Here is a 26,420-nt window from a genome sequence, read left to right as displayed (position 1 = left end):
AAGAATATACTGTACTACCTCCAGTTGTGAGCGTTGTTACATCATTTTGGGGGCTGTGGTTTGTGCGGACCCCGGCTAAAAATAGCGAATGTGGCGTCACTGTGTTAAAGTTAAATTCATAATGAAAAAAAGGCTCATTTTTCCCTCTTGCAGTGCTGAAAAAAAAGTATTTTCCACCTAATATATTATTTCACTGTTTGCTTTGAGGATCCTCAAACTATTTGATAAACTACCAGATAAAAATAATTCAAGTAAATGTTTTTTTTTTTTAAGTTTTGAAATAATTATTTTCACCTATGAAGCAAAAATAACCCAGTCTGATCTTATGTGTAAAGGTTACTGTCTCCTTTGTTAAATCAGGTATTGACTTACATATGTTTTTCCATTTACATTTTATTAGCCATACCCTGGCCTTATTAATGCTGGATCTGTAGAATGAAGAAATCACTTAAATTGAATATGTCTGACAACATATGAAGTGGTGCTAAAAAAGGCAACACATTGTACCTGAAGCCAAAGATCCAGACGTCTGGAAAGAGTTTTTCTAAGGTTTGGAACTCGAGTCAACAACAGTGAGAGTCATCAACCACAAATGGAGAAAATGTGGAACGGTTGTGAACCTTCCCACCACAGGCCAGCCTACCTAAATTAAAGCAAGATTGCATCAACTACTCACCCAGTTAGTCAAAAAAAAAAAAAACCAACAAAAAACACCTAAAGGCCTCGTTTGCTTCAGGTCAGATATGCGTTTTTGATTTCAACAACAAATGAAAAAGAGATTTGGACAAAATGACGCGGCATGTGAGGGTTCTGAGGGTCAGCCACTGCTGAGAAAAAGCAACACGCAGGCCGAGAAAATGCCTGGCGATTTCTTGGCAAATCCAAAGACTTTTGGCAAAACATTCTGTGGACTAATGTAGCTTGGGGCTTCATTGAAAAACAAAGAACAGTTTAGGTAGCTTTTTTTTTTCACAAAATCAACTAAATTGTAGTTGGAAACTTGCTTTCTGATTTTAGAATCCATTTGATATATGAATAAAATATGGGTGACAGAGTATTTTTTTTTTCATGGCACTGCAAATGACACAGCAAATTAAGATTAGGAATTGATTATACATGTATGACTATTATCGTTGCTGCACAAAGTAAGGCAGTTACACCAGATGGAGGTTTTGTGTACATTAACCTGAGCAATAAAACCATAAACCATGATAAGAATCCAAGACTTTCATTACGAGAAAACTTTCTGAGAACTTTAACATTTCCGAGTACAAACGTGTTCATTGTTTTAAACGAGGTTGTAAAAATTAGGCCTTCAGTTTAAATCAAAGAGCAAAGCAGAAAGCCCGAAGGAAACCAGCCTACTTCCTGTAAAGGTCCAATGGGAGCGCAGCCACTGTATCAGGGTTGCTTTCAATGCTTCCTTGTAAAAAAATAAATAAATAAAAAAACATCCCAAAGGTCTTTAGGGCAGACGTGTAGGGAGCAAAAAAAAAAAAAGATGGACCTGATTACTCCTGGGAATCACAGATAAACACAGACGTATCACTGACAACCCAGTTCTGTTGACCCAAACAAAGCACACAGCAGTTCAGAGTGGACGTTAACATTTTCCTGTCATAAATCTCCTTATTTGGACGACTCGCTGGCCTTTTACCGTCAGGGCCGTGTCGTCGCCGGGCAGAGGAAAGGTGGGTGTTCCCTGCCAGCATGTCTGGGTGTGGTGAGCGACAGACAAGGCTGTTTTTATGTTTCTCGTATCAATGGGGCCCACTGAGCTGTGACACAGCACCTATATTTAGTTTTGTCTGGTGCATTTTCTGGCCTGCAGCTCATGCTGCGTGAAGTTCAGATTTAAATCAATCAATCAGTCACTTTATTTTGGTAAATTGTCCACATTAAACACAGGAAACAACAAAATAAAATAAAAAACAACAACAACAAACAAACCCACAGTTTACCAAAAAAAGGAATACACTGAAGCAAAGCTTATTCTTGCCTACCCTGTTTTTTTTTTACCTTACAACCCACCAGGATATCTTCACAATACATACATAAATCTACACAACAGTGTAAGATTTGATCATTAATTTACATTTTAAAGCTCTTTTGAAATTCACCAAGAAAGGACAAAAATCATCATTCAATTCATTCCACAATTTCACACCAATAACTGAAACGCACCTAGACTTTATCTGGCTTTTTTTCTTTTGCACATTCAAAAATGTAAACAAACCTCACAAATTAGATCTACTCTCTCTTAGCTTAAGGAAGACTTTTGTTCAATGCTTTATACATTATTTCCAGTATTTTTATAGAAACAATATCTTTACATTTTAATATATTACTTTGAATAAAGAGTTTATCAGTTGGTTCACTGTATCCCACCTTATTAATAAGCCTTATAACTTTTTTTTTGCAGCTTATCTAATATATCAATGATTGTTTTACTTGCATTTCCCCAGATTTCTGAGCAATAAGACAAATGAGGAATAACCAAAGAGGAATACATAATGTGCAAGCCTTTAACATTTATTAAAACTTTTATTTTAAACAATATTCCAATAGTTTTTGCAACTTTATTTCTAATATTTTCTATGTGAGGCTTCCAACTAAGTTTATTATCTATAATAATCCCTAAAAATGTTTGTCTCATTAACCTTTTCGATTTCAACTCCATTTATGCATAACTTTACATTATTACAGATCCGATTACGAGAGAACACCATGAATTTAGTTTTTCCTCCATTTAACGGCAACTTATTGTAATCAAACCATGTTTTCAACTCAGCTAACTCTTTTTCTACTGTTTTTATTATTTTATCCATATTTTTTTCCAGAAAAAAAATAAATTTGTAAATGGATTCAAGACGCCTACAATTATCAGTGGGTCATATAAAAAGGTTGTCATTAAATTTGTTGATTTTAATAACAAAGTAATTACCAATTGCCTTTGCATTTATTGATCATCTTTTTTTTTTATTACACATTTATTTTACCAGGAATGTCCTGCTGAGATTCACAATACCAAAGATTTGGAGGGAAAAGTTCTTTTAATTCCTTAGCACTAAATCTTGAAGATGAGATGGATGGCTAATAGCATTATGCTAGCAAAGTCTTTGGCATAAACAGTCCCATTTATATATCTTTTTGTTAATTGTAAAATACTCAGCCGAAGGATTTATGCAAGGATAAAGATAATCTCAGCTAATTTAAAAAAAAAAGAAGAAAAGTAGGAGATGGGACCAAAAACAGTTCCTTGAGGAACACCTAAAGATATTGGAAGCCTCTCGGATTAAAATAAATTAAAGCCCTGAAAGATGAAATATTTTTGGATATAATCTCATCTGTCTACTTCTCCTTTTCTACCCTCTCAGCAGTTTGTTTTTCTAGCTCTGCTTTGCCCCTTAATAATTATGAAATCTACTAAAATAAGGGCTCACTTCCCTAAAATTCTCACACTTTCATGATGTGTTTGTTCTACTTTCTGTAAAAGTCACGAGTCGATGCCCGTCTGTATACTGTATTAAGAAACAACAACTTGGAAAAATGATATAGATTCAGAAGCTATATGTAATCTTTTATTTATGTTCATCCATCTTCTGGTGACCAAATACATTAACTCCATTGTGTTTTATGGATTTGAATGTACAGCCCTAACCAGATATTTACTTAGACTTGACGTAAAAAAAGATACGTAACCTTTTTATTCTGACAGTTTGTCTTGAACTTTTTCCTAATTTAGGTCAATGTGTATTCCCAGATGTAATGGGAAAAGCCGAAATGAAATCGTTTCCATTATATTTCCTAGACTGTACTTTGTGAAGGGCTCCAGGAATTCTTCTGGCAACAAAACGTCGACACATGATGCTGCTGCCACTCCTTTACTTCACAGTTGAGAGGCTGTTTTCAGCCTTTCAATATTCATTTTTCTTGTAAATGCAGTGATATTTATTTAAAAAAAAAAAAAGGCCCTTAAAAGCCGAGCATCATTTTAAAATTGTCTTTTTCTGCAGTGTTTCACTCCATATTGTGACCTGGCTTTTCGTCTCTGAGCGGCACATCTTGGTACAGAACTCATTTCACTGTGGATTAATGACACTTCCACCAGCTTCAGCCAAACAAGGATGAACCAGAATAGTGGAGTTTAACAGTTCTCTTTCTGATGTCTTGATTCCCCCCCCCCATGATGTCACACATCAAAGAAGGCGTTACCTTAAAATCTATTTACAGAAGTGCCTCCTGGTGTTCAAATGGTGTAAATCCCCCTCAATTGCCATGACTACCACAACGCATAATCTTAACTTTACTTATTTTGTGACCTCAGGCACCACAGACGAGACAAACTTGAAAGTATTAGAGTAAGGTGTTGCTCACTTTCTAAGGCTGTTAGATAAACAAAAGCTGCATCACTAAAACCTGACATTTTCCCACAGGTGTGTACATTTGTTTTGTCTTTTTTGGACATTTTATAGATTGAAAGATGTTAGATCCGATACTACACGAAAGCCGTCTCTTAAATTAAAGGCGTTTCCAAGCATTACATGCAGATTTTCATGCAACATATGAAGCCATTAAATATGCTTTCGAGCAGTGACGTTTATTGTTTAGCACAGGGGGGTGAACCCATCATTCATTTAAAAAAAACAATAAAAATGATGCTATATAGACCTGATCCGTGAGATATTTATGAGATCAGCTAAAATAAAGTGTAGGCTGTTACTGGAAATGCTGCTCTGTATTTTTAATCACATATTTACATTGTAACCTTTTTCAAAGCAGACTGAAGTGTTTACATTTACATAAAAAAAACAACAAATGAAATGTACAACATGGAATCTACATATATAACACAGCGGACGTGTTGCTAGGGTGAATGTCCGAATTAACATCTTTTTTTTTTTTTTTTTACTTCTCCCCCCCCCCAAAAAAATGCAATTCAGAAATGACTTCAATTATTTGATTTCAAAATAATGCTTTTAACTTTAAACTACATTGGAGACTCTAGTGTTGTTCATCCCAGACACACGTTGGGCAGTGGAGAGATCTTTCCGTTTTTGCAAAACAAACATTCGCCGTGTGGAAAAAAAACAGAACAAAACAAAAAAAAAAAGTGTCCGCTGGTGGCAGGACGCGACGTCAGGACTCGGCCGGCGAAGGCTGGCTCAGCGCTCCGTTGCGGGTGCGCAGCTGCGACTGGGCGATGTCGGCCAGCGCGTTCTGGATCTTCTCCAGCAGCATGTCGCCGCGGTACACCACCTCCTCCAGACGGGCCGCCGCGTCGTGGTTCTCCTCCTCCAGCTGACGGAGGCTGGCCGCCTGGCGACAGGTAGACAGAGCTGCAGAGTCAACCGCCGCGTCGGGTTTTAATCTTCTTTTACTTAAGAGTTAAGGATCTGAAATTGTGTTTTTAATGGGAGTTATGTGGAGGGAAAAAAACCCTGACTCAAATGAGGAAGTGGAAGGAAAAACGGTGCATTGGTTTAATATTTTATTTAACAAATAAAAATCTTTAAAAAGTGGGCCATGCATTAAAACACAGAACATAACCCACTGGTGTCCAAAAAATTGAATTGTTAAAACATTTTTTTCTTTTTTGTTTGTTTGTTCTGTTATCTAATTGGTTGTTTCTCATTTTGGAGATCAATGCATCTGTTTAATAGTTTTGTATGCACCAATTGGTGAATTTTTTTTATTTTTTTTTAAAGTGGCAAACATACTCCAATTTTTTGGGATATGTTTGTCCTAGCTAGATTTTGACCTGGACTTTGACTGGGCCATTTCAGCACATGATGATCCAGCTCAATCTATTGCAGCCTTGGTTGCTCTTACAATGACAAACGGTGCTTCTTAGAGTTATCTGATTAAAGGTTTTGAATAAAAGTGAATGCCACACTTTTCAGATTTTGACTGGTAAAAACTTTGAAAACATTTTGTATTGTTTTCCTTCCATTTCACAATTATGCACTTACTTTTTGTCAATTTGCAACATAAAATCAAATCATTATTTATATGGACATAAATTCAAGGAGGCGGTTTAAAGCATTTTGGGAAACAGTGATAACATAAATCTGTATTTTACATATTAAAGCCTTTTGCTGGTGAAGGCCACCATCAGGACACAAAGGCAGAGCTCCAGCATACTTACAGCATGATCCCAACTTGATTCTTTTAGCCATCTTATTAGTCATTCCATAAATATATCAAGCACACGCTCACATGACTCGCATTATTTTTACCCAGCGACCCCAGAAGGCTCAGCCATTCACATTGGATCTCATGTATCCTTGCGCTTCCAGAAAAGGGAGCTACACGTTAGCAGCGAGGCTAATTCCATCCACAAGCAGCCAAAACAGAGGCTGACAAAGAGCAGCTGTACAACCAGGAAGTGGCATAATGATGCAGAGAGTGATTGTTGCACAGAGTGACCTCGCATCAATAAGTTTACTCTGCGAGAGAGGAAAAAAAGAACATTTCACCGGATCCAATTCCGCAAGAATTTTTTTTCTCAACTGTCTGGCAGCAACTTAGTGATGTGTTACATGAGAACCTTTAGATCTCAAAAGGCAGGTAGAAAAACTCAAAGTATTGATCAGAAAAGAACAACATAGCATCAGCGATACTCTGAAGAACAACAGTCAACATGGTGAACATTGACTGTATGGATACTTTTGATGCATTTTCAAAATGAAAACATTTAGAAGAAAAACTGAAGTCTGGTTTGAAGAGGACAACAAACTATTTCCCTCCCAGATTCTGGGGCTACCTAAATGGAAACCAACCCAGATGGCTCCCTCTGCTGGCCGAAAGCTGGAAATCCCCACAAGAAACCTTAATGCAGGGGTCTCAAACTCCAGTCCTCGAGGGCCGCAGTCCTGCAGTTTTTAGATGTGCCACAGGTACAAAACATTGGAATGAAATGGCTTCATTACCTCCTCCTTGTGTAGATCAGTTCTCCAGAGCCTTAATGACCTAATTATTCTGTTCAGGTGTGGTGCAGCAGAGGAACATCTAAAAGTTGCAGGACTGCGGCCTTCGAGGACTGGAGTTTGACGCCCCTGCCTTAATGGGATGCACGATTAGTTGTAACAATAAACTTTAAGAAATATAAATTTTTCATGTAAAAACAACACGGTAAAAATACTGTAGATTGGTTGGTTTTTTATCAATTTAAATAAAATATTGCCACATACAAGTCCGCCATGTTGCTTACGCTGCCATGCAGCGACGTTTGCTAGGATTGGTAGTGCTAGCTAAATCTAAGGCTAAATCTTTTCAATTTGAACCGGGGAAAAGGAAACTATTGGGATGAAATTAGCGTACTATATTATTTCAACACTTATTTTTTCAACTAACATTTGTCATTTTAATCCCTTTTTTTGAAATTTTTTTATTTTTTTGCGAGTTAATCCATTTCCTGGACATACAGACACTCGCGCTAGAGCGAATGAGCAGCGCGCGAACTCCTGCCTAAAGCGATATTGCGAGCGGACTCTTCTGACCTGCAGGGCCGCCGTAGACTCCTCGCTGGGAAGAGAGTCGATCAGAACGTCCACGTCTTTGGCCGTCCTCGCTATCAGAGCAGCGAACAGTTGAGCGTATTCTGGAACAAAGAGAGAAAAAAAAAATCACGTAGTAAAAAAAAAAATCCGTAAACGTTAATGAAGTGTGCCAAGGAGCATTTTTGTTCAACACAGTCTAAACCTTTTGCAGAATCCCATTTTGGGATCATAAAGCCACAAACCTCATTGTGGCTTAGCAATTGTTGAGAACACTTGAATTTTATTGGTGTGGGGAGGCAGGGAAAGAGGAAGTCAACTCATTTATTTTATGCTCTATTATCAAAGATTTCTTTTTTTTTTTTTGAACAAAAATTATTTGATTATTGTATTATCCTGCGTTCAGCAGAGCCAAGCCAACAGCTTGTCATTCACAAAGCCGGTTCCGCAGTGAAGCAAAAAAGCTGCAGAAGAAGGCTTTGGATCCAAGCATGTGGATGTGTTAGAGCGGCCTAGTCAAAGTCCAATTGAGATCTGAAAACTTGTGTTCACAGATGTCCTACCTCCAAACTGGTTGAATCTGAGCTACTTTGAAACAAAAAAACAAAACAAAACAAAAAACACCAAATATGTGAATGTGGTAGAGACACACCTCACCGTTTAGATTTGTTTACGTTTGCTTTTATGAAATAAGAAAATAGAAAACCTTACCTCCTTTAGCTTCATATTTAAATCACTATTCTGTGTTAGTTTATGCTTGTGAGGCTGTAATGAACATTTACTGAGCCAACCTTCAGTGGGGTTTGCAGGCTGATCCTTGTTGATGGCCGTCTGGATGTTACTGAAAGAGGCAGGTGGAGCACATTGCTGCAGAACGCCGATGGCGTTACAGAACTGATCAGCGAGCTGCAGCAGAAACACAATCAATACAGAGATCGATTAGATTATCATTCAGTACAGACGCTGCAGTCCAGCAACGATTCAGGGCTACCTAGCTTTAACCGAATCTAAGTAGACCTTCCAATACGATATGATATTCAAATGTGCCAAGCATGTAAAGAAGAATATATTTTTCTTAGTAAATTACATATAAAGCATAGACTCGTGCATCTAGTGGTTAGCTGTGCTAGCTAGATAGGTTGAAAAGTCATGTATACTGCAGTTTTGGAGGAGTTACTACTTGCTATTACTGCTTATTTAATCAAGTTCTTGTCACATAAGCACAAACAATAATGTCCGTTTCCTACAGTTCCTTTTAAAAGAGAGTTTTGCGAACCGAATTGACCGCGTCTTGAAGTTGCGTTAGCCGATCCGCCATCTTTTCTGTCGCTACAGGAAATCGGGTCCTCTCTCGCGAGAGCGGGATCGCAAACTCTCGCGGAAGTAGACGGGGCTGTTTCGGAAGAGTTCAGTTTGCTGTAGCTGAAAGCGGCTTCTTGGCGCGTCGCAGGACTGGCTACAGAGCTAATGTGAATGTTTCTGTCCGCTTCCGCTGTGGTGCGTGTTCGAAGGGAACGGACCCACAACAGAGCTTCAGCCGAGGACCAGTGTTAGCGTGTGGCTAATGACAACCACCAAAACGTCAACAGGAAGTAAAAAGGCTAGCTAAAACTAGCGTCTACTTGCACTTTGAGCTCTTCAGGTATGACTTTCGTATTTTGCACATTTCCTGTTGTTTAAAATGAGCACTGAACAATAAGCAAAAACAGGGGCTGCTGTCAAACATTTTTTTATTAATTGTTTAGTGTATCATAGTCCACTGCTGGATGGTATTAGTTTAGTTAGCATACCTAGCAACTGTCAGCTAAAGTCAGAAAATGAGGAGCAGTTTTTATCTTTGCAAAATATGCTGACCTGTCTTGTATATTAATATATAAACAACAGGTGGATCTGTATAAGCTGAAATATTATAGATAGATTAATATTTGATCATAGAAATATCGATTTCAGTACTTCAATTAAAAAAAAAAGTGAACCTCGTATAAACCCATTAGACACAGTGTAAAACTATTTCTGGTCAGTTTAATGATTGGGGCTTACAGCTAGTAACAACGCACTGTTGAGCTTGTTACAAAGTTAACATGATCTTATGAGTTACAACTATATTGATATCTCTCTGATAGATAAGTAACTTGGATATGACTGTAATATTTTCACTCTATTAATTCTATTTTTATGTACTGAGCTGTACCAGCACTTTTCATTGTGTTTCTAGAATCTGACTCCATCTTTCTTCATTAGATCATATAGTTCAGCAAATTAGATACGGTTTTAGTAAACAACCTATAGTGTTTCTTTTCCAAGGAAAGAGTGAGTTTTGAACATGTAGGGTGTTTCTATTGTTAATTATCCTAACTAATTAATTTTAGAGTGATCTCTTCGGATCTTCTCTGACTTTGTCCTGGCTGTGACTCGTCTCTCCTCAGGTATGAACTGTTCTTTAGAGAAGGTTCTGGCAGATGCCAAGTCGTTAGTAGAAAGACTCCGTAACCACGACAACGCCGCAGAGATGCTCATCGAACAGACAACCTCCCTCAACAAGCGGGTGGAGGCCATGAAGCAGGTAGGGCATGAGTGTGTTGCTGGCTGAGTGTGAACAGAGGTTACTCACGCGGTTAGTGACCGAAAGTCTCAGAACAGAGGCCTAACTCCGTAACTTTTATTTAATGTTCTCATAAAACAAGTTGGTTTTCAACTTGCTGCCACCGGGAAGAGGGGGGCAGCGTTCTCCCAGAAAGCTGGAGCATATTTTATGTGAACGCATTCTCCAGCACTAATGGGTCTGTGAATATTGTTGTACATGTGAAATGGTGAAAGAGAAAGTCATGATTTAAAAAAAGACTGCAAAAGTAGGGCTGAAGCGATTAATCTTCATTAATCAATTAGGGAAATAATTGTCAACTGATTTACTAATCTAAGAAACTAATCGTTAAGGGAGCTATACAAACAAACAACAACAAAAAGGCTATTAGCTGATAAAACAACATATTCAGAGCTGTAATTAAGCCAAAACTGTATATGAACAGTTTTGACTACATTTTGCAAATAAGATAAAAACCTTAATTACCTTCATCTGTACTCCTCAAGTGGCATAGTTTCAGCTTCACCATGGTCAAGTTCACTAAAGGGATGCTAAAGTATTGAATATTCTTACTTTTAAAAAAATAATTATTATTTGTTTTTTATATATACAGTATATATTAATGTATTTCCGGTATTGTGTAAAAGTGCAGGTACAGCTCAGTACAGAAAAAACTTGAGCGGTCAAATGGAGATTCTGGTGATTGTGCCAATTGTTTTCACCGACAATCGATTACTAAAATAATGGTTAGCTGCAGCGCTGTATGAACAGTTGATGATGTGTGATCTCCTGTTGCCAGTACCAGGAGGAGATCGATTCTCTTAACCAGGTTGCACGACATCGACCTCGCTCCAGTCTGGTCCTGGGAATCCAGCAGGAAAACCGTCAGATCAGGGAACTCCAACAGGAAAACAAAGGTGAAACACTTGTGGATCCACGCTCCTTCGGTCCTACGGCGGCGGCTAGTTGACTCATTCTATAAGAGACAGGACCAAGCTTGTGTCCTCTCCTCCTGCAGAGCTCCGAACGTCGTTGGAGGAGCACCAGTCTGCACTGGAGCTCATCATGACCAAATACAGGGAGCAGGTGTTCAGGCTTCTCATGGCCAGCAAGAGGGAGGACCCTGCCATCGTCACCCAGCTGAAAGAGCAGCACACCACGGTCCGCACACCTGACCTGCTGATGAGAAACATGCGTAAAATGTATGGAACTTGAATGTCCTTCTGCTCTTTGCAGGAAATGCAGGCGCACATAGACAAAATAAACGAGATGGCGTCGGTGATGAGGAAGGCGATAGAGGTGGACGAGGGCCGGGTTTGTGAAGACGAGGAGAGGATTAAACAGCTAGAGGTAACGCTGGACACTTTCAGAAATTATATTATAAAATATAAGTATTTTATACCAGAGTGACTCCTTAAAAACGTATATATCTAAAATCAAAGCCTTAAAATGTCTTAAGTTCATTTTCAAAGATGTAAATATGCTAATCACAGGTCTTAAATGTTGTTGCAGCATCGTTCCATCCTTAATGTAGTTTTTTTCTCTTTTTTTTCTTTCTTCTTTTTTTTTTCGTTGCCGGACTTTTCAGTCAAGTGAAAGTTTGAGTCTCACGCAAATGTCTTTATTACATTATGAGACTGGAGGCGGTTGGTTGCTAATATACTCGTGCTAGCCAGCTAGTTTTTTTGTGTCCATCATGAGAACAAATCCATCGTCAGTTGGCCGGACGAAGTTGGCTTTTGCCACTTTCTTCAATCATCCCCCAATCATCCACTATGTTTATAGTTTTTTGTGTATCAAATGTTATTCATGAAAAAAAAAAAAAAGATCTAAAAAAGTCTTAAATTTGCTGAAAGCTGTGGTTACCCATTATACACAGAGGGAGTGGAACCAGATTCAGAGTGCACTGACTGCGGTCTTTTAAAAGACTGATTTGCAGATTCTGATTTTGAACAACACCATTTTTATTTCACCCAAGAAGTCGCTAAATATAGCAATAAAGTTGCTAAGTCAACAACAGTGAGGTGACAGTTTCACATGTAAATATCATCCAATCGCTGTTCTTCCAAAATCAAGGGAATCTGAATAATAGTTTAATTCACAGTTAACACAAATACAATATAAGTAACATATTGTTCCCAAAGAGATCAACACTTGTAATAAATAATTACATAATAAATACATGTATGTACAATTTTTTGATGATTTATTGGTGCACGTTTACACCAGATGGTTCAACCTAATTTCTGTCTGATTTCTGTCTCTTGCTGTTGGACTGGGCCGTATGTTCTACTTTCTATCAGATAATGCTGAATGAAAATGTACATTCAAGAGGTCATGACCTTAAGCTGAGGTCATGAGGTCAATAATCCAAAGCACACTAGCAAGTCCATCTCTAAGTGGCACAAAAGAATAAAAGAAGCTGATTTTTTTTATGGTTATAATCCAGTCACACAGGAGGATTTTCAAGCACAAAAAGCATTTCTAAGGTCATACTACAACATGTTAGTAAGGTTTAACTCCAGTCTTTAACTAGACCATCACTAGTTCTCACACACACAACCAACTGTGTTTGTGTGTTCCAGCTAGAGAACAGCGGACTCCGAGAGCTGCTGGGAATCAGTCGTGAGGCTTTCCTCGTCCTAAAGAGAGAAGAGGCCTCGGAGAACACGTCGCTGTCTCCGCTGCTGACCAGCGCCGACGTCAGCCTGCGGAAGAGCTAGAGCTCCGCCCCCTTACGGGCCGTTCCACCCACAGACTCCTCAAGGCGAAGCCTCCTGCCGCATGTCGCCACCGGAGCCCGGTCTCTGTCTGCTGTCGCTGTAATGTTTTGCTTTCTTGTGTCAGTGTGGAGCCTGCGTCGTTTTAAAGTATGAATGAGTGAAAGAGTGACATAAATAAATGCACAGTGGTCAAACCGTGTGAGGCCATGTTGATTTAATGTAACATCTAAACAATCATAGCATGTATTCCCATGTTTCTGTCTCTGTTTTGGTTTCGGTGGTTGTGTGTGTGTACGCAACTTCTTACTTTCACAACTCCTGTTATTGTTGTCGACGGATTTAAGGACAGGAAGCGAAACTTTAACTGCTCAAAACACTGCCAGGAGTAGGAGCAGATGTTCTCAGGTTCTCTTATTTATGATGGGGGAAAAAAAAACAATAAAACTACAATGTAAATAATAGCCTTTTACAGCTACAAAATAAATTAGCTTAAAAATAAGATGATTTACTTGAAATATGTTTATTTACAGTGCTTTGCATTGTTTGTTTTACAAATAAAAATCTGAGAAGTATGGTGTGAATTTACTCTGATACCTCCAAGTGAAATTTGGTCCGTCTAGCTGCTTCCAAAATGTTGAAAGGTCTAGTCAAAGTTCAAGAGAGAATATCGGACTTGAAGTTTGATCCCGTTAATTATTTTCTGACCTTTTCTCTTAAGTTCTTAGTTTGAGTTTTTGTCATTGTTTAATTATGATGTGTTTTTTTAAAAATAGAAATAAAAAGGCATAAGAAAAAATATATGTATGTATATATATATATATATATATATATATGTATGTATATATATATATGTATGTATATATATATATGTATATATATATATATGTATATATATATACATATATATATATATATATATATAAATCAAATTTGTAAAAAAAAAAAAGTCATTTAATATTGAAGTTCACGTTAAGTCGAAGTATCGCGGGATTAGAGGCGAGATTTCCAAGCCAGAAGGAGCCTGTTGTTGAACCAGCAGAGCGGCAGGGAGCGGAGTGAGGGAGACAAGTTGGGGTTTGTTGCAGGGAGCAGACCTCAGCTGTCCACTATGTCACTATCGCGGTTGGTGGGACGAAAACACGGACGAGTTCGCGGTTTCCGGTGATTTTTCAACCACCGGCAGGTTGAAGTGTTTTTTTTTTTAAATTTTTGTCGGGCAGGTAAACCGGAGGGAAATGTCTCACTGGATGTGGAGTCCGCTGCTGCTCTTCTTCGCATGTGAAGTACAAGCTCAAGCGGAAAGTGAGTACAGTCACGGCTACGGCGTGTTAGTGTGTACTTTCCTTTTTTAAAAATAAATCTTCTTCATAAATCATTTTATCTGTATAAAACTGCAGAATTTAGTTTTATGCGGTTTTTCCTGTTAAGCTAGCAGGACAGGTAATTCCGCTCGTGCAGAAAAGCATCTGTAGCTTAGCTAGCTAAAAATAAAAAACCCGACATATTTAGTCCACTAACCTCACTATAAGAAATAGCTCGATTAAAAGTAAATTATTAAAGTGACAGGTGCCTGATGTCAGTGGAATAAACATGAAGGAAAGTCAATAAAATGCAGCAAACGTCAGTCTGGGTAAAGTAGTTTTAAGTTCACAGAATTGCACTTATAAGGAATTTAGAGGCACCAGCAGGTGAAAACATTAGGTTTTACTTTGTTAAAATAGATGTTTTACGTAATAATGACATTTTTAAAAGTCAAGGTATTCGATCATATAAAGAGATGTTGGCATTGAGATTGGGTTCCTTCAGCTCATTCCTTCCAAACAGGCTGAGGAATGAAAACATCCATAGTTAACCGATTATTCTGCCTGATTTGTGGGGGGGAGGGTGCTTCCATTGCATCTTGGGAGGCAATGGAAGCAGATGATCAGATGATGCACTTAATTAATCCTGGTATATCTGAGGCTTGGCCTGACAAAAATATATTTGTACTCATTATCAAAGAATGTCTTCCATCAAATCTTGCCCATTAGCAGCAGTGGAGATTAAGGGAGCATTCAGACTTACGCAGACTGAAGGGATTTTTGATTTTCTTGGAAATTGCCGAAGATCAACAACTGTCAAAGAGAAGGAATGTGAACATCCTTTAGAGCATGACAAGCTTGAATTTCTTTGAGATGAGAAGTCATTTTGAATTAAAAAAAAAACCAATTGTCTAATTCTAATCTCTGGACATTTGTAGTAAAAACAAAACATCTAATTGCTCTTATATAAGATGGAGATCAAGCTGTGAATGCATGGCACATAAATGATATGCAAATATTTCATCTAAGCATTCCTGTAGTGCAGTGTTTCACTTGCTGACATTGCAGCGACAAGAATTGTGATTGGATATATATTCTGCAGCTCTCCAGAAATCTATTTTGGTGAGCAGCAGCTCGCATTTGAAAAGTCAAAATTAAGGCAATCTCTTTAATAGAACTGCTCTACAAAAATCGGCAGTGAAGAATTCAGGTTTATGTTGACTAATCTCAATGTCAATGTTGTATTTTTAGTCCGTTTTCAACCAAATTTTGCTTGGCTGTTGGACAGGTCTGTCATTGTAACAAATTTTGTCCTAGAAATTATTTTTGATAAACAATGAAATAGTCATTTTGAGACCATTTTTAACAAATAAATAATAATAATGGCTTATTAATGCGAGTAAACCCACTCAAGCATAAAAAAAACCCCTTTAATTTCTAAAGATCATTTTAACATTGGATCTGGAAAACATTTCACGCATAAAAAAAGCAAATAAAACAACAATAATTCAAAGTCTTGATAATCAAAATTGCAATAAAAACAATAATCATCTCAGGGAAAACAGGCCAAAGTGGGAGGGAGTGGAAGCTAACAGTTCGTACCATGTGTCAAAAGCTTTGCAGTGTTTCACAAAACTTTTAACGATATTGCGCTCATTTTAATTTATCATCCCATTAATTGATTTATTGATAATTGTGACCGGCTTCCTGTTGAGCCCTTCAAGAACACTTCCTTAATCCAGGAGGGAAATTAAATGCTAACTCATACTGTTCATGTTGTTGATGCTAACGGGCGTAGGCAAGAACCATCTCCTCTAGCAGCCTGTGTCGTAGCGCAGCAGTAGAAGACTCTGACTGAAGATAATGATTCCTGGACGTCCACATGACCATCTGTGTCGTGTTGTGTCCTCAGACCGGGTGACGTTCCTGCCGGGGGCGTTCCAGAACGTGAACGTCTCTCTGAACGAGACGGTGGAGGCCGTGGTGACCCGGATCCCTCCGGACGTGGCCTTCATCACGCTGCAGTTCCACACGCTGCACCGCAACGCCACGCTCTCCTACACCAGGGTGAGAGGAACAGGGGTTACTTTCATGCATCCGCTCACTGCAGTGAAACGCGAGGAAGTGGGATTTACTTACCAGATACAATAAATGTCGGACTGTTTGTGGCAGAAGCTTTATTTCCTTTAATGTTCCTGTGATTTCAGGTGTAGCTTCAGTGAACCGGGCGAGTTAAATCAGCAAAACAAGTGCGTTTTTAATTTCTCCCGCTAATGCTCGGGGTCACGGAGTGCGCTAAAACCGTTCTGCCGCCACGGAATGAATGAATGAGGCTTTGTGAGGCGGGTCGGCTGACCCCCTGAGAGAAGTCCCAGTCAGCTGATGTACAGTCCTCAGGTCAGGAGCAGCAGACGAAACGACTTCCAGGAGAGGGAGGGGGGGTAATCAATCTTCAGGCCAGGGTCCCAAAGTCTTTGAAGGGAAAAAAAAATCTCCCCACGGGGTCAGGGTGGCACTTACAAGTCAGGGAATGTTCTCTGATTATTCTGGAAGAAAACTAATCTGTGATTAATTGCCTGCTTCGGACAGATGAAAGGAAAACAGTTCCAAGTCTGCTAAACTTGTCCAAATAAAAGGGGAAGTAGAGTTTTTCAGCAACAATGTAAAGTCATTCTAAAGATTTTAACTTCCTGTATGTGATATCTTTAATCAGTTCCCTTTTTTTTCCTTGCTTTGATCAATTACTTTTAGGATTTTTTTTGGTTGTGTCTACACCTTTCACAATAACAAATATTGCTGGACAACTTATAGTTTTAAAGTAATGTAATAATAATGCAGGAACACATTCTCGAAGACCAACAAACTTAAAATTCTAATGAATATTTAACAGTGGAACTGGGGCACAGTTAAAATATCCCAAATAAATAAAGAAAACAGAAACAACAAATGAAATTAATCATGATGTCTCTGTAAACAAAATTGTTTTTCAAAGAAAGCTCTAACTGAGACCTGAGCACCAGACTCAGGACTTTAGTCATCCAGTTTTTGGTTGATAGAGCGAAAATAGAGAAGAACAATAAATCACGCAAATGGAAATGATGAATCTCAAAAATCATCTCCGAATCGAATTGTGACCCTGAAAATTGGAATCAAATCCGTTGACAATGAGAGCAATCTGAAGGCGACACATAAAGACCTGATCAGTTATGGATTATTGAGTATTTCCTACAGATGGAGCCTCTGCGCTGGATCCGCAGTAGACTGTGGTTGTTGCTGGAGTTACAATGAAGCTGTGATGGAGAGGAACAACAACAAGCCTGTTGTTGAGTCGCAGTTAAATGTTGACTGGTTTCTTTGTGGTCCGACAACACGGAGCCAGACTTGTCCCCAGTTACTGCTCTGGTGAAAATTGCAGTTTAAAAATCTCCTGATTGGGATACAGTTGTGACGGAAAACATTTTCTGTAGGCTAAATAACTACCCTTTAATTAAAGTTATAGTTTGATTAATGAAGAAATAACCAACCCTCTTCAGTGTGGAAGTTTAAGGAAGACTCAAACTCATTCGTTTCCAGTGCCAACAGTGTTTAGTCTGTTTAAAACAAACTCTTGTTCATAATTTTAAATTTATCTTCAGTCTAACTGCGGCTAATTCTGCTTTTTTTCTTTAACGAGGCTGATTAGTGCGTCCAAATGGAATAGCTAAACGCCTGAGCTTGACGTCTGTGTTCCAGATCCCAGATGAAGGTCCTTTCCTGTCGGCCGTGGACTCTGGGCTCCTCACGGCTCTGCAGCCGGCCCAAATCCGGCTCTCCTTGTTCCTGTCTTCTCCCGACGAGGAACCCGTCTCTGGGACTGGAGTCATCCTCTCTTACTCCAGCACTGGTACGGAGAGCAGGAAGTTGCGCACTCTCAGTCACGAAACGCATTTCTGCAAAAGATTTCACCACAAACTGAGAAGCAAACTTATCTATTTAGTTTTTGCACTGGTGGTTCTTTCCAGCGCCGGTCCCTGGAGCCTGCAGCATGGAGTCCAGCCTGGACGTGGATCCCAACGTCTACATCAGCTACAACCTGTACGAGACCACCGTCCGCTTCGGCCCCGCTAATTTAGGATACCAGAGGTGAGCCGGGGAGAGTTTGCTTCACTTCCTGTTTAGCCACTCTGGTTGCAGGCTTCAGCAACACTGCAAACACACCAAGCAGATCAGTTTTTTTTTGTTTTTTTTTCATGAATATTTCTGAGTGTTGAACCTCGATGACTTATTACTGGGAAACATTTGCAATGGTTTGTGGACTGGAACGCTACACTAGGCCGAAACGCTGTTTTGTTTTTTTCTGTCGCCTTGCAATGTCATGCATGAGGTTTAGCAAGCAGCTACTTATCTGATTAGTTTTTAGAGTAGACAGGAAGTCAGTTTTGATTTAGATCAACATCTGCACTGCAAAAAACAAAATCTTACTAAGTGTTTTTGGTCGAGTTTCTACTTCAAAAGTACAATCGAAATAAGAGAAACTCAAAAGTAACTTTTCAGCAAGAAATAAGAGCTTGTTTTAAATGAATAATTCCTTAGTTCCACTAGAACTATTTCACTAATAACATGAGGAAAATTTCTTGCAATGAATTAAATAATCTACCAGTGGAACTAGTGGGTTTTTATTTATTAATATGAAGGAAATATTTACTTAAAACAAGCTCCTATATATTGTTGAAAAGTTTCTTGTAAGTTAGTTTTCTCTTACTTCAAGTGTACTAAGATATTTGCACTACAAACAAGACCAAAAGCACTTGGTAAGACTTAATGTTTTTGCATTGTAACTCATCACAAAGATTTAAAAAGCTGCAGCTTTGACTCTGAGATGTTGCAAAACCGCCACACGTTGGTGGCAGGTTCTCGTTTTACTGTCGGGTTTGCGACTTTCAGGCGTCCTACTGGTGCAGGAACCAAAGTAGAGCAGACTGATGCACATCAGCTGTTTATCAGCGCTCACATCGCGTTTGTGTCCCGCCCTGACGAAAGAAGTGAAAACGCACCAGTCCGTGTCTGTTCTCTCTGCACACGATGCGCCAACAACAATTAAACTGCAACTGTCTACTGTGGGTAATGAGATCCACAATCGTTTTCATGTGACAGAGATGTATGTAATGTTTACTGTTTGCATACGAGGCGGCAGTCAAGTCAAAATCAGTCCCTGATGTTTTTCAGAGTTTACATTTATGGGCCTAACCTGACCCAAAACGTGGTCGGGCTCAGGCTTCTCTAATACGTTTGATTAGATCAGAGAAAGCCAAACCAAACTGTAAAGTTGTGTTAATTTGCTTTTTAGTCTAAATTAGAGGTACAGAAAAAAAATCTGTTCTATAGAAAACCTGCCATCAGAGAAGCATTTGTATTTTGAATAATTGTTTGATATTTTTTTTATTTAAGAAAAAGTTAGGCAGCTAAACTAACCTAATGCTAGTCATTTAAGCTGCAGATTTTTATGCACAATTCTGTGTTTGAAAAATGTGGATCTCTATTCTACATATAACAGACAGCTTACCCTGTTAAGGAAAGAGAATAAGGTGTAGAGTTTCATTAGACTGTAACAAGTGCAGCACAAAGCGCAGGCAGCCCCGCCCTGCTCTTCTCCTCTCAGTCACATCCCAGATGATTTGCTCTTGACTCGCGCTGCGGTTCCAACAAGCGACAAAGTGGAGCAGGAAGATGCGAAATGAAAGATTAAAACGCAAAAAAGTTGCACTGCTGACTCAAGTTGTGCTCTAAAAACTAAACCAGTGAAATTTTACTAAATAATATGTCGAGTTTAGATTTGATTTAAACTTAATTAGTCGGGTCGAGTTGTTTTTTTTTTAAATTTTAGGTAGATATTAGCTCTCTTTCTTTCTTTCCTTTTTTTTAAAATCTTTGTCAGAGGCCAAACCCCGGCAGCCTGCGACACGTCGACAGCAAGCGACACGCGCTGGCGCCTGGAGTACGACGTCTACCAGTACTTCCTGCCCGAGAGTGACCTATCAGAGAGCAGCCTGTTCAGCAGCCTCAAGGCTGTCGCCGACGCCCGAGGCATGGCGGCGAGCGGCAGACTGGTGAGAACCAAAACATGACCAGTAAACTATACGTTTAGCGACGCATCAATGAACGACCGTCTTGTCTCCTGTAAGGTGGTGACGCTGAAGTCAACGGACAAGACGGCCGTGGCGTTCAGCTCCATCCCCGGTCAGGGTGTCATCTACTCCGTCATCGTCAGAGACCCCGTGTTGAACACCTCCGCCTCCTACGTTCCTGCCCACACCTACGCCTGTAGCTTCACCTCCACTCTGGACGGCTGCCAGACCCTCGGTTAGCATCTGTCGTTGCCGCTGGTTTAAAATCAATGTTTTAAAGACTTTAGTTTTAAGTTGGGTGTGAACATGTTGCAGGAAAAATATCGACAAAAGTTTTCTTCACCATCGCTGGCTTGGCAGGCTTGTTCGTCTGCTTTTTCGGCCATCGATTCTTCAAATGTGGTGAGTCGACACACTAACAGATGTATTCTTATCTGTTGGTGATGTAGAACCTGCTTTGTGATACTTTAAAATAAGAATCCCTCAATAAAACTCTAATTTTGAGATCTAACAAACGGGCACCTCAACCAGGGATTTATGAGCGTTCCGCTGAGTCTACCTGATTACATCTCAAATTCAAACTGTGTTTTTGCAAACTCTTACTCAGGGTTTGTATGGGTACTTGAAATCCTTTAAAATGCTTGCATTTCAATTAGGCCTCTTTAAGGTTTGGAAAGTTCTCGTTTTCTGCAGAAAGTCCTTGAAAGTGCTTGATATTCAAACTGCAATCAGACGTTTGACTCAAACCCTACATTTGGAAAACATGTACAGCTGAAACCAGATTTTTACGTACACCTAATTAAAGACAGCAAGTTTTTTTTCTTCTCACATTTAAGTTAGATTGAAGTAAGTTCATCTTTAGGTTAGTTGGAATTACCCAAGTGATTTTATGTGACATAAAATTATATTTTAGTTTGCTAAAATATCCCTGCTGTAGAATGTCGAATACTGCCACAATACATTATTAATAACAATAATAAATGATGTCATGCGGTGGTGATTGTAAATGCTTGAAAAGTACTTGAATTTTACTGTGTAATGTGCACAAACCCTGCTTATCTTAGCAGGCAGTGAAGGAGTTGTACAAAACACAGAAGTGAATGGAAACAGCTAGAAGTCTTACTTCTCAGTCCATAGTTTGTTTTTTGGTTTAGGAGTTAATTCTCCAGACGCTTCATGCCTCTTCATCACATCCACCTAATGCCACACAGTGATTGGAAAGGAAGTGTAATTATTATGGGGGAACACAGATGTTTTGTATCAACAGAGGGCTCACTCTTATATAAAAACCCTGCTATAAAACGAGCCATTTTTTAAACTTGAGAAACATTATGCTCACAAACAACATCTGTGGTTTCACATACTACATCGCCATTCATGTATGTTTCAGGAAAATGTTTTAAAATAACTTTCAAGCTATGGAAAACAATAGAAAGACATGGAAACATGATGAAGTAACACTTTAGGAAGCTAATGGAGCTAATGTGAGTCAATCTACTTCCTGTATGGGTTAATTTGTCTTTCTCTCTTGCTGTGGTTCAGAGCTGTTCTGCATGGGATTCAGCTTCGCTGCGTTTTTCTTCTTCGTCCTCATCACAAGGACCACGCAGCTGGACTATGACAGTGAGACCCTCCTCCCAACCTCCTGACCCGTTCACACAGCGTCAACAAGTTGGGATTTCTTTATTTTTATTTTTCTCCACTCCCAGTCCGGCTGACCGTGTCCGCTGTGGTGGGGGTGGTGGGCGGCGTCGTCCTGGTGATGAGCTGGTGGCGCTTCGGCTCCGTCATGGCCTGCGTGGTCGTGGTCGGCCTGATGCTGGGCTTCCTCGTCGCTGCCGTCGTCCTCTTCACCCCGCTGGGTACAATCCGCCTCTCTCTCTGTCACAGCGCACCTGTTCCTTGTTGTTGTTGGGGTTTTTTTTTTTCTCGTCTTGCTTTGATTTTTAAATCTGTGCCTTGCCGTTTGAACACAGGAGACCTTGAAGTGTTCAGGAACTCGGACGTGGTTTTCTGGGTGACGTTCTGCTGCATCATGGTCACACTTCCGCTTTTCTTCGTGCGGTGGCCCAGAGAGGTAACACATTTCACACTCTGGTTACCTGACAGCGGCCTTCGTCTGGTGAACGTTGCCTAGTTACCACTGCAGCAAAACGCCGGCCTTTCATTCAGTTTTCCTGTGGCAGATGGAGAAGGAAAGTGTTAAAAAATAAATACAAACCTGAAATGTGCAAATTATGCTAGATTTTGTTTAGGAGCATCAGAGTGAAGGCTGACCGATGTACAGATGTAAGCCACACTTTTCAGATTTTATTTTTGTAATGGAAGATGCTGTGGGAAAACTGGTCAGAGCTGTTAGAGAAAATGAGTTTAAATACTTATGGGTATTAGTTTATTAAATAAACATGAAGAACTACATTTTTTATTTTAATATGAAGCACCACATTATGAAAGTTATATGGTGTGAATACTTTTGAAAGCCAATGTATGCCTTTATTAATAACTTTATTTATTAGTTTAGTAGATCACAGTGGATGGATTGGTTTGTTTTCAAAATGTGAGCTACTAAACAAATTGGTGCCATGCTGCCACCTGCTGGTAGTTTTGCTGCTACTGCAAGTCGGTGGGAAGAGAGAGCAGATAATCAGTATGTACCGCTGGTGCCCCCTGGTGGGCAAACAATCCATAGTCATTTGGACAAACTGAATGTTTATGAAGTTTATTTTTGTAGCTTCTAAGTTAGATGCGTAAGTTAGATGGCCGCCATGTTTGAGGTTCTCCTCGCTTCTTGTTTGCTCCAGGGAAACATCGTGACGTGCGGCGGCGTCGGAGCGTACGCCGTGGTGCTGGCCGTCAACGCCTACGTCTACACCAGCCTCTCCTACATCACGCTCAACATCCTGAAGCGCTTCCTCAACAACAACTTCAGCGCCGCCTTCACGGACGCGCCGTTCCAAACCATCGGTGAGTTTTCATCGACTTGTTTCAGCGCGAGCCATGATCAGATTTTTAACCGCCTCGCCGTGTTGTCCTGCAGACTACGCCTTGATCACGGTGTGGGCGGTGCTGGGCGTGTGTGGCGTGGTGCTGCAGCTGTACCGCGAGCGCTCGCGGCCCTTCTTCCCGCCCAGCCCGTACCTCATGTGGCTGCAGGAGCGCGAGCGCCGCAAGACCAACGTGCTGGACCCGAGCCACCACGTGCCCTCGCTGGCCGGGCGCCTGGTGGAGAGGGCGCGGCAGCTGGTCGGGCGGAGGGAGCCGGCGGGCGAACACACGCCGCTGCTGCTGTGACAGCCGTCGGTGCCATGCTGCCACCTGCTGGCAGTTTTGCAGAGTCGCGGCGCAAACGGACAGGAAACGATTCGGTTACTTTTAACACTGACGACACGAGACTGAAGATCTGCAGAAAGACCCAAAGTCCTTCAACCACTACCTTTTTACTCAGCTCTTTTTTAAAACAACGCAGATTTTTACATGCACAATGAAACATGGGAGCCGCCATCTTTCTTTCCTTCACTTCCTTTTTGATCAGGATCCAGAACTCTGGAGGCTTTCAAACGATCAAGACTAAACATATAAACAAGTCCTCCCTCTGCAGACCTCTTCATATTTTGCACACTGGATTATATTAAACTATATGATGTTACATCGTTTAGTGCTGTGACGCTGTGTTTGAAACATTACTGATTTGTTTTTGTTCATTTAAATGTTTTAATATCAGACAAAGATAACCTTAATCAACAAAAAGCGCTTCTCAGATCAGGACTTGATCCGAGCCCAGCTGGCCCACACCATCTCATTCGTCAAGACTTTGACTAGACCCAATCAAAATGTTTATTTTTTTTCCCCTTTTGGAGTAACTTTGATAGGTCAGCCAATCCTAGGAAAGCTTTCCTTCGTTCTCTCCAGACTGAAGGACGTTATCTGGTCCTGATCGTTTCTGTCCTACTTCGTGTCGCTAAGCAGGTTCTAATTAAGTTCATATTTAACAAATCTGAAAAATCAGATTAATTAGGTCATTATGTATTTCCCCAGCTTATCTTTGTCTGATAATAGATTAATTTGATTTGTGCGAATGTGACAACAGTTCATCGCAGCACCTGGTTGCCATGGCGTTTCTCAGGGGTTTTGACACACAGCTTTTAGACCGATGAGTGCTGATGACACATGGTTAGATTTCTGAAGCAATTGAATATGTTTTGGGGTATTTTGTTCAGACAAGCCAACATGTTACTAAGATTAACCTGTTTGAATTTTAATGTATTGATATTTAATAAAATGCCTTCAGTGTTTTTTGGACAGATTCTGCCGTAATGTGATTTCACTGCACTGCCTAATAATACGGGGGTCGACACTAACTGTGGCTGTTTAGAGTTGCTCACTTCGTGTTCTGCTCCCTTACTCATGAATGTGCCTTGAGCTTTTAATAAATGAGTGCTTTTCCTTCAAACTAATTTTCCCTCTAAGGTTCACTTTTAAAGTTTGCCCAAGAGCACTTTATGAAAAATATAATTCATCCTTTGCTTTCTAGCACTTCAGAAAAACTCCAGAGCACAATGCTGCCAACACCATGTTCTAATTCCGATATTTTGTCAAATCCGATGTTTTTTTTCTTTTGCCGGGGCGGTTCACACTGCCACACGTGTGCGACCTGTACGTGTTCTGCAGTCTGAATGGGCAAAGGACCTGAAAGTGTCCCGCATGCGCAGTAGAGGGCGCAATAGTGTCAGCGTTCTCAGTGTTCTGCCATAAAAAGAAGTGCTTATGGACCTTACCAACCGACCTAGAAACTCCCACGTGACCACAAGTCTCACAAACAAAGCCTGGCGGCGCGTTGTTTCTATGTAAACATGGCGTCTTCCACTTCGACTGATTCTCTGCAGTGTATTTCTGACTCGATTAGTGCATCATTTCTACCGGATTTTCACAATATATCAGCTACTACAATAGACAGAGGAACTAACAAGTTCATGTCTTTTTTGGGTGAGATCAAGGTGTTTGAGTCACGCCATGCCTCCATTGTGCACGTCACAGCAAAATGCTTTCGCTTGATGAGGAAAACCAGCAGATCCACACACCCTCTACATCAATATAACTGGACAAGATCACTGATGCCTCTTGTTCTTACAAGGCTGGGTAAGTTGGGCATTCGTCGTTTTATAGGTTACTTTTGAATACAGGTCGCATTACGTAAAAGAAAATTGGAATTTAATATATTTTGCCGAAAAATGATCACCTGTAAAGATCAAACTCCTCAGCTTTCTATGACCCCATTATAGAAAGCTGAGTTTATCGTTATTCTAAATCTCATAATGTCAAAGTTCTCAGTTTGAGAAGCAACAAAACAGTCAATGATCTTAAACCAACATCCATTTATTAATCAGACAAAAACAGACATTCAACATAAGTTTTATATAAAGTGCTAAGAAATAAATTGATAAAAACACAAACCACCATAAAAAATAAAATTTTAGACCACAAAAAAAACGACAAAAGACGTTCTACAAAGTAGATTCTGCTCTATAAATGCTGTTTTCTCAGTGTTTTTGATTCAGGAGAAAGAAAAGGAGGGGAAGGCATCTGATCAGTAGTTTCTTTCAAAAAGCAAAAGTCACACACAGTGTGTTCAAAGTGTGTCAGCTGCTCGATGCGCCATCTTCTGGCCTCTGATACATTCTGCAGCCACTCAGAATCACGGGTAAGAGAGAAGGAACGGAGGATTTCTGTTTAAAGGCACAAGACAGGAAGGAGTCTGCAGTAACAACCTCCAGTAACAGGATCTGGTGTTCAGAACGTCCAGAAAGTATTTACAGCCAACGCTCCACATTATGCTGCAACCTTGATCCAGACTGCAGTGCTTCTCAATTCCAGTCCTCAGGCCCCCCTGCTCTGCATGTTTTAGATGTGCCTCTATTCCAGAACAGCTGATTCAAATGATTGCATGACCATCAAGTGCTGCAAAAGCCTGTTAATCACCCAAAGATTCAATCCAGGTGTGTAACAGAAGGGAAACACCTAAAACATGCAGGGCAGGGAGGCCTGAGGACTGGAATTGAGAAACACTGATCCAGAGTAAAGAAAAAAAAAAACAAAAGGCACCATCTGGTTAATACCACCCCATATTGTGAAGCACGGTGGTGGCAGCTTCACTCTGTGGGGAGGTTTTTCTGTAACAGCAACTAGGCAGACAGACGAGTTAGAGTTGAAGCCAA

General features: G+C 40.0%; 3 protein-coding genes across 3 annotated transcripts; 2 read left to right on the top strand and 1 right to left on the bottom strand.

Annotated features, from left to right (window-relative positions):
- Positions 1 to 4,579: 4,579 nt before the first annotated feature.
- med21 (mediator complex subunit 21) lies at positions 4,580 to 8,848 on the bottom strand. The gene is made up of 4 exons (XM_005808038.2): positions 8,776 to 8,848; positions 8,291 to 8,405; positions 7,503 to 7,603; positions 4,580 to 5,319 (listed from the first exon to the last, which is right to left on the bottom strand). Exons 1-4 carry the CDS (start codon positions 8,815 to 8,817, stop codon positions 5,140 to 5,142), a joined length of 438 nt encoding a protein of 145 aa, XP_005808095.1. The 5' UTR covers positions 8,818 to 8,848; the 3' UTR covers positions 4,580 to 5,139.
- A 69-nt stretch (positions 8,849 to 8,917) lies between these two features.
- On the top strand, positions 8,918 to 13,375 carry fgfr1op2 (FGFR1 oncogene partner 2). Its single transcript, XM_005808037.3, has 6 exons — positions 8,918 to 9,141; positions 9,926 to 10,062; positions 10,880 to 10,997; positions 11,099 to 11,241; positions 11,317 to 11,430; positions 12,666 to 13,375. Exons 2-6 carry the CDS (start codon positions 9,928 to 9,930, stop codon positions 12,801 to 12,803), a joined length of 648 nt encoding a protein of 215 aa, XP_005808094.1. The 5' UTR covers positions 8,918 to 9,141; positions 9,926 to 9,927; the 3' UTR covers positions 12,804 to 13,375.
- A 453-nt stretch (positions 13,376 to 13,828) lies between these two features.
- On the top strand, positions 13,829 to 24,662 carry tm7sf3 (transmembrane 7 superfamily member 3). The gene is made up of 12 exons (XM_014472127.2): positions 13,829 to 14,105; positions 16,017 to 16,171; positions 17,837 to 17,987; positions 18,106 to 18,226; positions 20,019 to 20,190; positions 20,266 to 20,443; positions 20,524 to 20,610; positions 21,751 to 21,831; positions 21,918 to 22,070; positions 22,185 to 22,285; positions 23,010 to 23,172; positions 23,246 to 24,662. Exons 1-12 carry the CDS (start codon positions 14,039 to 14,041, stop codon positions 23,497 to 23,499), a joined length of 1,683 nt encoding a protein of 560 aa, XP_014327613.1. The 5' UTR covers positions 13,829 to 14,038; the 3' UTR covers positions 23,500 to 24,662.
- Positions 24,663 to 26,420: the final 1,758 nt, after the last annotated feature.

Source organism: Xiphophorus maculatus, chromosome 17, assembly GCF_002775205.1.
Source record: "Xiphophorus maculatus strain JP 163 A chromosome 17, X_maculatus-5.0-male, whole genome shotgun sequence".
NCBI lineage: Eukaryota > Metazoa > Chordata > Actinopteri > Cyprinodontiformes > Poeciliidae > Xiphophorus > Xiphophorus maculatus.
Note: the sequence above shows the minus strand (reverse complement) of the source record. Positions and strands in the feature narration are given on the sequence as shown.

What these genes read in the sequence shown, in the direction of transcription:
- med21 (XM_005808038.2), bottom strand. Translation starts at nt 8,817, where the DNA reads ATGGCGGATCGGCTAACGCAACTTCAAGACGCGGTCAATTCG. An exon ending in GCCTGCAAACCCCACTGAAG is followed by an intron (nt 7,604 to 8,290) that starts GTTGGCTCAGTA and finishes TCTTTGTTCCAG; the next exon opens with AATACGCTCAACTGTTCGCT. An exon ending in AGTCTACGGCGGCCCTGCAG is followed by an intron (nt 5,320 to 7,502) that starts GTCAGAAGAGTC and finishes ACCTGTCGCCAG; the next exon opens with GCGGCCAGCCTCCGTCAGCT.
- fgfr1op2 (XM_005808037.3), top strand. Translation starts at nt 9,928, where the DNA reads ATGAACTGTTCTTTAGAGAAGGTTCTGGCAGATGCCAAGTCGTTAGTA. An exon ending in ACTCCAACAGGAAAACAAAG is followed by an intron (nt 10,998 to 11,098) that starts GTGAAACACTTG and finishes CTCCTCCTGCAG; the next exon opens with AGCTCCGAACGTCGTTGGAG. An exon ending in AGAGGATTAAACAGCTAGAG is followed by an intron (nt 11,431 to 12,665) that starts GTAACGCTGGAC and finishes TGTGTGTTCCAG; the next exon opens with CTAGAGAACAGCGGACTCCG.
- tm7sf3 (XM_014472127.2), top strand. Translation starts at nt 14,039, where the DNA reads ATGTCTCACTGGATGTGGAGTCCGCTGCTGCTCTTCTTCGCATGTGAA. An exon ending in GCTAATTTAGGATACCAGAG is followed by an intron (nt 18,227 to 20,018) that starts GTGAGCCGGGGA and finishes AATCTTTGTCAG; the next exon opens with AGGCCAAACCCCGGCAGCCT. An exon ending in CGTCCTCTTCACCCCGCTGG is followed by an intron (nt 22,071 to 22,184) that starts GTACAATCCGCC and finishes GTTTGAACACAG; the next exon opens with GAGACCTTGAAGTGTTCAGG.